The sequence below is a fragment of the Fundulus heteroclitus genome, chromosome 9, assembly GCF_011125445.2.
Source record: "Fundulus heteroclitus isolate FHET01 chromosome 9, MU-UCD_Fhet_4.1, whole genome shotgun sequence".
NCBI lineage: Eukaryota > Metazoa > Chordata > Actinopteri > Cyprinodontiformes > Fundulidae > Fundulus > Fundulus heteroclitus.
In genome coordinates, this window is record NC_046369.1 from 19,485,696 (window position 1) to 19,498,263 (window position 12,568).

The window sequence follows — 12,568 nt, forward strand, 5'->3', positions numbered from 1 at the left end:
GATATGAAAGTATGACGGATAGGGTAAAATACTTTTTCACATATAGGACCAGGTTGGTTTGGTTAGCTATTTTTCCCTTTAAAAACAAAATTGTAGTTTTTTAAAACTGATTAAAGTGTGACAATAACAAAAAGCAAAGACAAAACAAATCTGTAAGGTTTTTTTTCACAGTACTGTAGATGCAGGATTTTGAAAGACAGACAGCATGATCTGCACGGCTGCCTTAACATGATCTACTGTACCAGTCGGCGACACACTCCTACAGCAGCATTATTGTTTTGATCAAAGCCCAGAGGTGCTTGCTAGTGAGACACAATATGACTTTCCTTCACAAGCTGCATTTTTAATTCACTCTGTGCTTCGTGCAGGCAGATAAAAGAACTCAGGTGTAGGATGGATGTAGAAGTTTATTGTCTAGCAGATGTCCCTTTAATGAACTAGGTCCAATATTGTGTCCTAAGTTTTTAAATGCTGATCCAGGAGCTCATCTGTGCCGATTCTGACTTCTCAAACATTGCTGCAGCTCCACTTGCTTTTTAAAAGTCCACGCCGATCGTTTCCATAAAACCCTGACAGTGTATGTTTTATTGTCTATATTGTGTCTATATTGAGAAGCCATATTAAAACAACAACAACAAAAAAAAACTTCTTTGTTACTGCAAGCAGAGGGTTATGTTGACTGGTTGTGCTCCTCATTTCTTTGGTGGCAATGAAGCAAACTGCATTGTTTAGAATGAAGATTATTTTTCTATTCTCGACTCAAGTTTTGGGGTCGTCTTTTTTCTATGCTTTTCTCTTCCTCCTAATATGCCAATTTTTAGACAGAAAATTTTATGGCTCACATGCAGCCTTGTTTTTGACTGAGGCACAACTAACAGCTTTGCTTTTTGTGACGGTGTTTTTGTGTTGTATGTTTATTTTTTGTTTTTATTTTTATTTTTTCCTGACCGCCTGCTTTCTTTATTGGTGCTGTGTCAAATCAGTGCGATAAACTTTCTTTCTTGCAGGATTAATATTTACTGATTTTGGCTAATTACTGGAGATTTCAGTCAATGTTGGGAATAAAATAAATATTTCTTCAAGTTCTCTTTGCTGCTTTTTCCCCTGTTGTTCTTACCTTCAACTTTTTTTTTCTTTTTTTTTAACACATGTTATGTTGCAACTACAAATATCAATATGTTTTAATGGGGTTTTATTTGCTAAACCAACAGAAAGTAGTGCATGGCTGTGAATATTTCCAAGTTGTTTTACAAATAAAAACATAAACAGTAGTATTGATTTTTAAAATGATTGTTCAGGCCACCAGTGTCAAATTTTTTGTGGTAGCATGTCCCACTTGGGGCTTCTAATTTTGTATATCTAGACTAGAGAATGATTTTTTTTTTTTTTCATATTCTTCAATGCAAACTCAGATGGATTTGATGGCTAGCATCTTTTTTTTTTTTTTTTTTTTTTTTTTTTTTTTTTAGCATATGTTTCAGTTTAACTATTCCAGTGTATCTCTGGCTATATGTTTAATATCTGGTTGAATGGTGATTATTCATGCAGGTTCTAAGTATTTTACCCTGGATTTAGCTCCATCGATCTTTCCTGGCCCTGCATAAGAAAAGCTTCCACTCAGCATGATGCTGCCACCACTATGTTTCCCTGTGGGGATTGGGTTTTCAGGGTTATGTTCAGTGTTGATGATGTTTTGCTTCCTTTTTAACAATTACTTTCTTTTTGCCACTCTTCAAATAAAGGCGAGATTTGTTTTGTGGCCAGTAAGCAGGTTCTTGCTCCTGAGCTGTGGATCTCTGCAGTCCTTTTTCAGAATTTCTATGGGTCTCCTCTTTTCAGAATAGCAATCGCCTTGTCTGGCCTGTCGGTTTAGATTTACCGCTGTGTTCTGGTAGGTTTGTGTCATATTCTTATTTTTGGATGATGAAATAAACAGTTATCCATGCTCAGGATTTTGTTTTATATCAAAACCTTGCTTTGAAGTTCTCAACAACTTTGTCCCTGACCTCTCTGCTGTGCTCCTTGGTTTTCGTGAAGCTGTTTGTTTGCTAATGTTCCCCAACACACCCCCTGACCCCTTCACAGATCAGCTGTTTATAACTAGATTAAATTATACATCCTGTTTACTATCTAGGTGACCTTTGAAGGCAACTAGATTTCATTTTGGAGAATCAGACTTAAAGGAGCTGAATCGAAATGCAAACCAGAATTTTCATTTGTTTTAAAAAAAAAACACACACATTGAAAACAGTTTTTTTTGTAGCACACCAATGTCCTTCTTTATGTTGGCTTGTCACATAAGATAGACTAAAGATGAAGAAATGAGGAACAATTATGTTTATTCTGCTGGAGTTTTTGGTGTGCCGTCCTCGAAACAGTGTCTCCCACTTTGAAAACTTTAAAGGGGGGAATAAAAGGAAAAAAAAACTGTGGAAAACTTAAAAAATATAACAACATTTTATTGCCATGATCGTCACCGGACAAAAGGGTACAATGTGAATAATTTTTCTTTTTTTTTCTCACACCGGTTGTAAAGAAAATTCTTTGGTTTCTATCGTCACACAATCATTCAGGACATGGACAGTTCCTCCATCAGGACTGAAAGTTGCTGTAGGTGCGACAGAACGATTGTCATCAGCTTTTAGTTAAACTTTTCCATCACAGGGTCTCAAGTTGATCATTTTAAAAAAAAATATGAAAAAAAAAAAAGAAACCCACCTTCCTGCTGCTTAATCTCTTTTTACTAAAAGGGATGGTGATGGCAGTATTCAAGTTTGACATTGAAGATGTGTGACAGTAAGCACACACCGTTTAACAATCAAAGTAGCAAATAAAAGAGGAAAAAAAATTACAGACAGACAGTAAAGATACAAAGTATACAGATTTTTTCCAATTAGAAAATGGTTATGTGTTATAAACATGGGTTTGTTGTTAGCTGTGGTGGAGTGCAACAACCCTGAATGTTTAAAGAGAAGGATTACTGTAGCACCAAGTAGATCCCAGCATTGCAAGTTCGCCCCATCCTCTTTGGCATCAAAACAGACAGTTTAGGTTTAGCGAAATTACAGATAACAATAAAGTTGTTAATCACCGATCACCGATATGAGAAACGATCATCAAATATTATGCTTTTTTTTTTTCTACCTTGCTTTTTTTTGGGGGTGGGGGGATTTCCTTCCAAAATAAAACAGACCGTCACAGTCGCTTAAAGCCTTCAATGTTTATGTTGCTGCGTTGACAGTATTAAAAAAAAAAAATCTACTTTTCATTTAAAATATACAATTTCATTTTCAAGAAGGATGTTTGATAATATGTTTGTCAAGACATTTCAAAAGGCAGACACGACAAAACCTAGTTTAAAAAAAAAAAGTTAGCAGATTCAAGACTGCAATTACTTTGTACAGCAACACGGATGGCATATTGTAGCACCTTTTTTCTTTTTTTTTTCTTTCAGAGACATAACATGTATGACCTGACAGATATTCTTACTTTTTTTTTGTGAGGTTTTGTGTTCACCTGTGTGTGCCCATCCTCCTCTCTAAAGCACTAATTTACAGTGTTGTGAAAACATTTTTGCCCCCTTACAGATTTCTTCAGTTTTTACATTCTTGTGAAATTTTAATGTCGCAAATAAACAAAGATGACCCGAGTAAATAAAAACTCCAGTAAAATGTTTTTAAAAAAATGTTAATGAGGGAAAAAATATTATCTAAAACTAATCAACTTAACCTTGTGTGAAAATACTATTGCCTCCCATGTTAAGTGATGAATTAACTGGGATCAACCACGTTTTTTTTTTTATTTATTTTTTTTATTAGATTTGTCAAGCTACACCGAGGCCTAATTACTACAGCACCATAGAATCATGAAACCACTTGAATAGCATGCCTGCCAACATGAAGTAGGATAAAGGACCTAAAAACCAACACATCAAGCCCTGATTTAAAGCCCTGACATCTATTAATCCAGAGTTATAGGTTATAAACCATTACTAAGGCTTTTGAGCCCCAGTGAACCGCAGTTTCTGCCTTTTATCCACAAAGGGAGAGAACAGGGGTCTGTGGGGAACCTTAATATTAACGATCACCCTACCAAATTACTACAATAGTGCATTGATGACTCGTCCACTTATCATTTTCTTCACTTGAACCCACTGTTAATAATCGAACAATAAGAAGGACACTGGGCAGAAATGGGCAAATAAAGCTCTGTCTCGCACGTGCCATACATCTAGACAAGACTTTGCAGGAAATATTCTATGGACTGACGATACAAAAGTGGTACTGGTGATGTTGGTACATTTGGCATGAAACGAGCACAGAATTTCAGAACAAAAATCCACAAATCATACCAACAGTGTCACGGCCCGGGGCTGTTTTGTTGCTTCAGGACCTGGACGACTTGCTGTAAATTATGGAACCATAAATTCTCCCTCTTAATGGCTAAAAGAAAAAAAAAATGCTATAAGGGAACATGAGCCCAAATCCCTTCATAGCGGCATAAAAGGCTCCCTACAAGTTATTAGAAACGCTTGTTTTACAAACACCTATTCAGTGTTTACTTTTTTTGCGTGGGTCTAATGTGATTTGCATAGATTTCTGCCTTAACAAATGAAATCATTCAATACTGATTATTACATTTACTCAGGTTATCTCTGTTAGGAAAATCTGTTTTTAGTTATTCTAAAAATTCAAGTGTGACAAAAAAACAAAAAAAAAAACAGAAGAAATGTGTAAGGGGACCGATGGTTTCCCACAGCATTGTATGTTATAGCTGTCATGTACCTTTGAGATGGTTCCTGCTGCGTTGTAAACTAGGCTCAGCCTTCAGACGTCAAAGAAGTCAGATAAAGTAAGCTTAAGTTCAGCTAAAGCTCCTGAAGCACTTCAGGAGGCTTCCCACTCGACGACAAAGCGGGCTCTCAGGATGAGAATCAGTACACCTGAAACAAAGATATATATAAAAAAAAAATTCGACATGATCTACCTTCTTTAAAAGCCTACGAGCTGCTGTTTCCCTGCCCAAGATGGATGCTGAGGGACGCTAGCCCCCTCTTTTGTTTCAAAGTCAGCATTACGGCAAGGCGTCCACAATCCGCAAGAGGTACTGAGGTAAGCAAACATGACAGCACACACACGCACGCGCAAACACGCCAATCCCTGCTTTTGCTCTCGGCCCGCGGGCGCGAGCAACGACCGGCCGCGGTCGGAGCAGAACGTAGCTTCCTTGTGTCTGCATCCGAGGACCGGTCGACACGGGGCAGCAAAGAGCAGAGTGCTTTGGACGTATGAACCTGAAATGCTGTGTAAATGTTGCAGTCCTTCGTGGTGACATCTTTCCAAAAAAAAAAAAAAAAAAAAAAAAAAGCACAAATACAAAAAAAAATGGCACACTTGAATACTGAGAGGGGTTAAAATGTGGCAAACCTTTATCCCCAGTGTTGTGATTTCTGTTTTTTTCTTTAGATCCCAAAGAGGACAAAGAATCCTAGACCAGGTACTTTTACACGATTGAACAACAAAAACAAAAAAAAAAAACAAAGTTTTAGCTGAGCCTTTGAAACATTAAGACACTGTGAATAAAAAAAACCTATCTAGCCTAAACAGACCTGCTACGCTTTCTGTATGGAGTGGCAGTGGTCCGAACACAAGAGCACCTCTTTGCCATCTTTTCTCCGCTGTCTCTCAGCGGAGAAATGAGTGCTAGGTCAGGTAGAATTACAGTCATGGTACATAAAAAAAGGAAAAAAACAACAACAACACATCAACATATAACTTGAAGAGTAACAAAGTGGTGGTAGAGGTGGGCTTATTGACTCTGAGTTTTTAATGGCCCGTCATTCTCCCCCTTATAGTCTGATGGTCCTTTCATGATAGTGGTGGGGAGTTACTTGATGGTTGAAAAAGAAGTCCAGAAAAAAAAAAAAAAAAACACATCGCGCACACACACAGACTAAGCTCAGTGCAGGTGAATTTGGAGCTTGATGCGCAGAGCATCTCCCAGCTCCCCCTGTAGGTAGTCGTAGTCGTGCTGCTCCTCCAGCTGATGTAGCCGGCGCGGTCCGAACAGAGGCAGGCTGGTGATCTCCAGCCGGTAGGACCCTGGCGGAGGCGGTCTCTTCCCGAGCCGCAGGACGCTCTTTCCGTCCCGGCGCTCCACGAGGCGGAAGTGTTCGCCGCTGTTGCCGTGGGTTATGATGTAACGCACGTGATGCTCCAGGGGCTCCAGGGCGGGGAGAAGCTCGAGCAGAGGCTCCTTGTTGAGCAGCGAGGCCAGGGAGAGGTTCATGGGGATGGAGGCCTGGGTGTCCACGCTGGCCATACTCACAGCCGGTTCCTACAGGGAGGCGGGCAAAGTGATTACTTAGATCAGGGGTGTCAAAGTCATTTTGGTTTAGGCGCCGCATTCAGCTTAATCTGATCTCAAGAGGGCCACACGAGTTAACTCATTGCAAGATTAAATAGAACTAATAAATGTGGACTTGTTGTTGATTTTTATATTAAATTAATTTCACTTTTACACAATATATTATGAATAACCTCAGCGTTTTTAAGAAAAGTATGTGCAATTTCAACAATACTTTTACTCAGTTAAACATTTACTTAAGTGCATTATGCATAAGAACTGATCACAGTGATTGTACAATGTTGAAAAACATTTATTCACATTTTTTGGAACTTAAAAACACTGTCCTGCATGACAAAATACATCAAACAGATAAAAATTAAGAAATGATTTAAATTTTTTCACACCTGAAGCTTAATCTGCTGATTAAAACACAGCATGGACAATTTAGGAACTGCAGATTTTCAATTAAACGAAGTACATGTTTTTTTCAATAATTGTTTTATCATTCTCTTCCTTTTATCTCCTCTTCCTTTCACCTTTTGTTTTTTTTCTTCTTGTTCTTCCTTTCCTCTCCTACTTTCCCATTGTAGTGTCCATATCATTTGAGATATTCCCCGCATGAATCATAATAAAACTATTCACATTCATAAATCAAGCGGAGCACTATGGCAAAAGCAGTACTGCTCCACTTGTGAAAATCAAATCTGATGAGCTCTTTTTGGCATTAAGACAACAATTCAACTAATCACTTGAATCGTTTTGCCAGACTGGACACTGTCTGGCAAAAAAAAAAAAAAAAAAAATAAGCATTTTTTTTTTTTAATAATAATATTGCATTTAGCCACAGGGCCGGACTAAATTGTTCGGTGGGCCGGATCCGGCCCGCGGGTCGTATGTTTGACACCCCTGACTTAGATCGTCACTAAAAGCAGTGGCACGCATTTCTAGAAGCTATTGTACTTGTTTTGCCCACGCTCACTCTGATTGGACGTCTGCAAACAACTATTTTCAAGTCTTTTTAAGTTACAGATTTTTTAGATGGATTTAGGTCTGGACGCTGAATGGGTCATTCCAACACTTGATTACGCTTTGATCTGAGTCATTTCTGGATTTAGCTCCATCCATCTTTCCTTTAACTCTGACCAGCTTCCCTCAGCATGTCCACGGCACGACGCCGCCACTACCATGTTTTATCTTGGGAGTGGTGTGTTCAGGAAGATGTCCGGTGTTAATTTTTGGCCTCGCACGGCATTTTGCATGTTGGCTAAATAACCGCATTTGGTTTTCTCTGACCAGTTGTTGACTGCAGCACGTATAAAAATTGCATTACTCTTCTTGTGCTTCTGCTTCTTGGATTAATGCGCTTCTTGCCGGTTTAGGTGGACAGACATTTATGTGTATTTGTGCCATAAGTTTTTCATTTTTAGAAAATGGATTCAAAAAGGCTCTATTAAATGTTCAAAGCTTGTGATTTAGTTTTTTTCTCTCCGTCTATTTCTCTACACCCCTGTCCCTAACCTGTCTTATGGGTTCCTTGTAGACTTGGTTTATTTATTTGGTGACTTCTGAAGGGAATTGTTTGCACCCTATTTTATGGATGAGTTGCTGAGTAAAGCTGAATACACATCCCTGCCACAGATTTTAATTTTAAACCTTTTTCACTCATTTTCCTCCTACCTCAGAATTATATGTTAATTGGTGTTGGTCTACGACATAAAATCCAATTAGAAATACATCGGTGCCTGTTGTTGTAACACAGCATGTAAACTGGATCAGGGATATTAATAGTGTCGAGTCTTTATGTCGTACGTACCTGATTCAGTTCATTTTCATCGGCGCTGCGCCTGTGCCGTCCGTTCTTTCCTCCGCCGTTGATCTTGCACTCATAGCAAGCTTCAGGAGACAGGCTGTCATCATCCTCGCCATCACTGAGCTGGCCTGGGAACCCTGAGCCTGAAACACAGTGGCTGCATGGAGACAAAAAGAGAAATCCTCTCATGACTTTTTATATCAAACACATTGAAACACGGTCGAGCTTTTTTCCTGATGACGTAATTCCCTCACCCCTGTCCGGCTCTGAAGAATCCTCCCGGACAGCCGCACAGGTAGCCTCCGTCAGTGTTGGAGCAGCCGTAGATGCAGGGGTTTGGGCCCGACGTGCATTCATTCACATCCTGGCAGCCCCCGGCGTTCTGCTCAAAGTCGAAGCCCGAAGGACAGACGCACTTGAAGCTGCCCAGGGTGTTGTAGCAGGAAGCGGAGCCGCAAACAGTCCCGCCCTGACACTCGTTTTCATCTGCAGATAGAAACACCCTTTTATACTTCATATGGTGTTTAAGGTGATGCTGTGTTACAGTTAATACTGAAAGTGATTACTTTGCAGTTATTTTCTCCTGAGGCACTATTCTCTGAACTTAACTGAGGGGGACAAATTTTTAGGACTTTATTGTTTTGCAACCTAATGAAGACAATTCAAATTCAAGCTTCTGGTGTTTTATTTATTTAGCACAAGAGAAGTAGAGAGACAAATCAGAAAACGTCATTAAACACAGTAAAGAACAGCAAAGAACTGGGGCCACACACACACACACACACACACACACACACACACACACACACACACACACACACACACACACACACACACACACACACACACACACACCTTGGTATATACTTCAAAGCTGTGTCAGTGTTTATGATTTCTTGAGATCTGCATTTGCACTTTATTTTCGGCACTATGATACCATGTGAAATGGTGGTCAAATCTGGTTAAGAAAATGGCAATCTATTGGTTATTTTTATGACTTTATGCTCCGTTTATACATAAATTAACTAAACTAAATACAATTAATTAACTAAATTGATTAATTCTGAACTGATACTGATTTCAATATTAAAAACAAGTATTTTTAATGCATTAATGCAAGTACAAGAATAAAAAAAACAAGACACTGACTACTCATAATTAAATCACACAACCTCGCGTCAAAAGAACAAAACTACCTCTCTCTTTTTTTCTTTTACAAATAAATCCATACTTGTCCTAATCTTGCCAAACAAATGAATGGAGAAATGTGCTAAATGAAAGGTCAATGTTAGAAACTAAGCTCTAATCAGATAAACAATGGGTAAACAGTCAAAAAGCTCAGTGTATCGATGTATAGATGTTAAGCTGATGTATGTGTGCATCCCTAAAGTTACATCATGGCTACAGAGGCACTCAAAACTCAAATGGGGGCAATGCTCAAACTTATTTATCTACACCCAATGCCCACCTGTCACAGGTCGCAACCTTTGAATTGTATTATGGCTTTCACTTTTCATGCTCCCCCACAAGATTATCGGTGGATTACAAGAGTGATAAAGACTCTTGAAGGCTTTCAAACAATTTCCTCCTTCTGAAATGCTCCTTGTGGAGTTGCTGTACTGATGGCCCTCAATCAGGCCAAAAGAGCCGACAGACTTTAAGGCGCACGGACTCACCCACACACTGGTTCCACTGGTAGTGCTGCACGTAGCCCTGAGGACAGCCGCAGCGGAAACCTCCCAGCATGTTCTGACAGCCATGCTGGCAGCGGTGGTTATTGCTACACTCGTCCACATCTGAGGGGAAAAGTCAACTTGTTTAAGTCAGTTATTTCACATTATGTCGGCAGTAACACCAGCATTAGAGTTCTCAGTCCAGAGTTAAATGATTCAGAGACGAACAATGAATTTCCTTCTGATTTTGCATCTGTTTTCAAACTTGCAAACACATTCATGGATGGGGGATGGATGGATGGATGGATGGGTGGATTGAAGACTGTAGGAACTCCTGCACCAAGAATGATTCCTTCAAACCCTTAGATTTCAAACAGCTTAACCTCAACAGATGTTTCCATCTAGACTTAAGGAGCAGAACAGGACCCATCCCCTCAAGTTCAACTGTGCCAAATGAACTGTACGCATATTCTGTGTCTGAGCCGGCTCTACAGGACTGTCTGAGAAAATTAGAATATTGTGATAAAGTTCTTTATTTTCTGTAATGCAATTAAAAAAAACATGAAATGTCATACATTCTGGATTCATTACAAATCAACTGAAATATCGCAAGCCTTTTATTGTTTTAATATCGCTGATTATGGCGTACAGCTGAAGAAAACTCAAAAATCATATCTCAAAATATTAGAACATTTCCTCAGACCAAGTAAAAAAAAAAATTATAACAGCAAAACAAAATCAAACATTTGAAAATGTCCATTAATGCACTCAGTACTTGGTTGGGAATCCTTTTGCACAGATTACTGCATCAATGCGGCGTGGCATGGAGGCAATCAGCCTGTGGCATTGCTGAGGTGTTATGGATGCCCAGGATGCTTCAATAGCGGCCTCTAGCTCATTTGCATTGTTGGGTCTGGTGTCTTTCAGCTTCTTCTTCACAATACCCCACAAATTCTCTATGGGGTTCAGGTCAGGGGAATTGGCAGGCCAATCAAGGACAGTAATGCCATGGTCAGTACACCAGTTACTGTGAGAATCTTATGTCGTCTCTTAACCACTACCATACTTGTGATTTAGTTTACTGAACCAAGCTGAGTGTTTTTCAAGGCTCAGGAAACCCTGTAGTGTTTCGAGTTAATTAAACGATTCAAGTGATTAGTTAAATAGCCTACTAGTATACTTTTTCACGATATTCTAATATTTTGAGATAGGATATTTGGGTTTTCTTCAGCTGTACGCCATAATCAGCGATATTAAAACAATAAAAGGCTTGCGATATTTCAGTTGATTTGTAATGAATCCAGAATGTATGACATTTCATGTTTTTTAATTGCATTACAGAAAATAAAGAACTTTATCACAATATTCTAATTTTCTGAGACAGTCCTGTATACCCAACCCTGCCTATAGGTGAGATTTTCTACTGTGCCTCCTTCCATCTGGGATTATACTCTTACAAAAGAAATTGTCCAGCATCGTTTTTACCCAATTTAAATGCTTCACAAATTAGAGAAAAGGTCACACTCTTCCCTCCCTGAAAGACCTCTTCAAAACTCGCTGTCTCCAAAGGGCAGAGGCAGCTTTCTGAGGGACTGTACACACCCAGGACACCGGGTGTCTGAGCTGCTGTCCTCGGGTCGCAGATGCAGCCTGCTGAGGTCACGCACTAATAGACTCAGGGACAGTTTTTACATTAGTCCTATACCTCCAATCAATACCTCGCTTCTTTGAAGTGCACCATGAATACACAAGTGCAATTTTTATTTTTCTGATTTATGACTGCACTATTTATGTATTGTATTTTTTTTTCCTGTACATACAGTTGAAACCAGAAGTTTACATACTCTATAGAATCTATCTTTCCTGTCTTATGCCCCTTAGGACTAGCAAAATAATTTATATTTTTAAATGCCAGAATAATGAGAGTCATCATATTTTAGTCATTGTTTTATTACTTTCTTGAAGGTCAGAGGTTTAGAAACATTGTTGTTAATATTTGGTACCCTTCCCTTTAAACTGTATGACTTGGGTCAAACGTTTTGGCCTTTGCCTTTGTTGTCCTTAGGCCACTTTGTAACCAGTTTGGCTGTTTGCTTTGGGTCATTGTCCGTTTGGAAGATTAATTTGCGCCCAGGCTTCAACTTTCCTGGTGACATCTGGAGATGTTCCTCTAGAATTTCCACATAATGTTCTTTATTCATGATGCCATCTTTTTTGAGAAGTGCACCAGTCCCTCTTGCAGCCAAAGCAAGCCCACATCATGATGCTGCCTCCAACATATTTCATAGTAGGGATGGTGCTCCCCGGCCTGAAAGCTTCACCCTTCTTCTTCCATATGGTCATTGAGGCCAAACAGTTAAATTTTATTTTTTCAGACACCAGTTTATATGGTGTATGTAAACTTCTGGTTTCAACTGTAATTTTTTTGTTAGTTTCTCTATGTATCTGTCTACATGGGTCAGTGGAGTATTTTTGTTGTTCCACCACACATTGTAGGTCAGTCCAGTGACAAAGATTTATCTTATCTTAAATACAAACAAAAAACTGAAAAGCAATATACACACTCTTAGCACAATATAAAATTCATGTAAATAATCAATAATAATAGTAAATTATACATACAACAATCAACAACAGACATAAAATTTCATAGTACCTCTAGTATTATGTACTAGAGGTAGATAAAGCACCACTAGAGGTGCTTTATGTGCCTCTAGTACTATGTATCTTTTGTACT

General features: G+C 39.0%; 1 protein-coding gene across 1 annotated transcript in view; it reads right to left on the bottom strand.

Moving 5' to 3' along the window:
• Positions 1-2,438: 2,438 nt before the first annotated feature.
• Positions 2,439-12,568, bottom strand: part of fbn2b (fibrillin 2b) — a 96,023-nt gene continuing 85,893 nt past the window's right edge. Inside the window, 4 exon segments of the mRNA XM_012877893.3 lie at positions 2,439-6,336; positions 8,162-8,315; positions 8,413-8,644; positions 9,835-9,954. Coding sequence (XP_012733347.2) covers positions 5,959-6,336; positions 8,162-8,315; positions 8,413-8,644; positions 9,835-9,954 — 884 coding nt within the window. The 3' untranslated portion in view covers positions 2,439-5,958.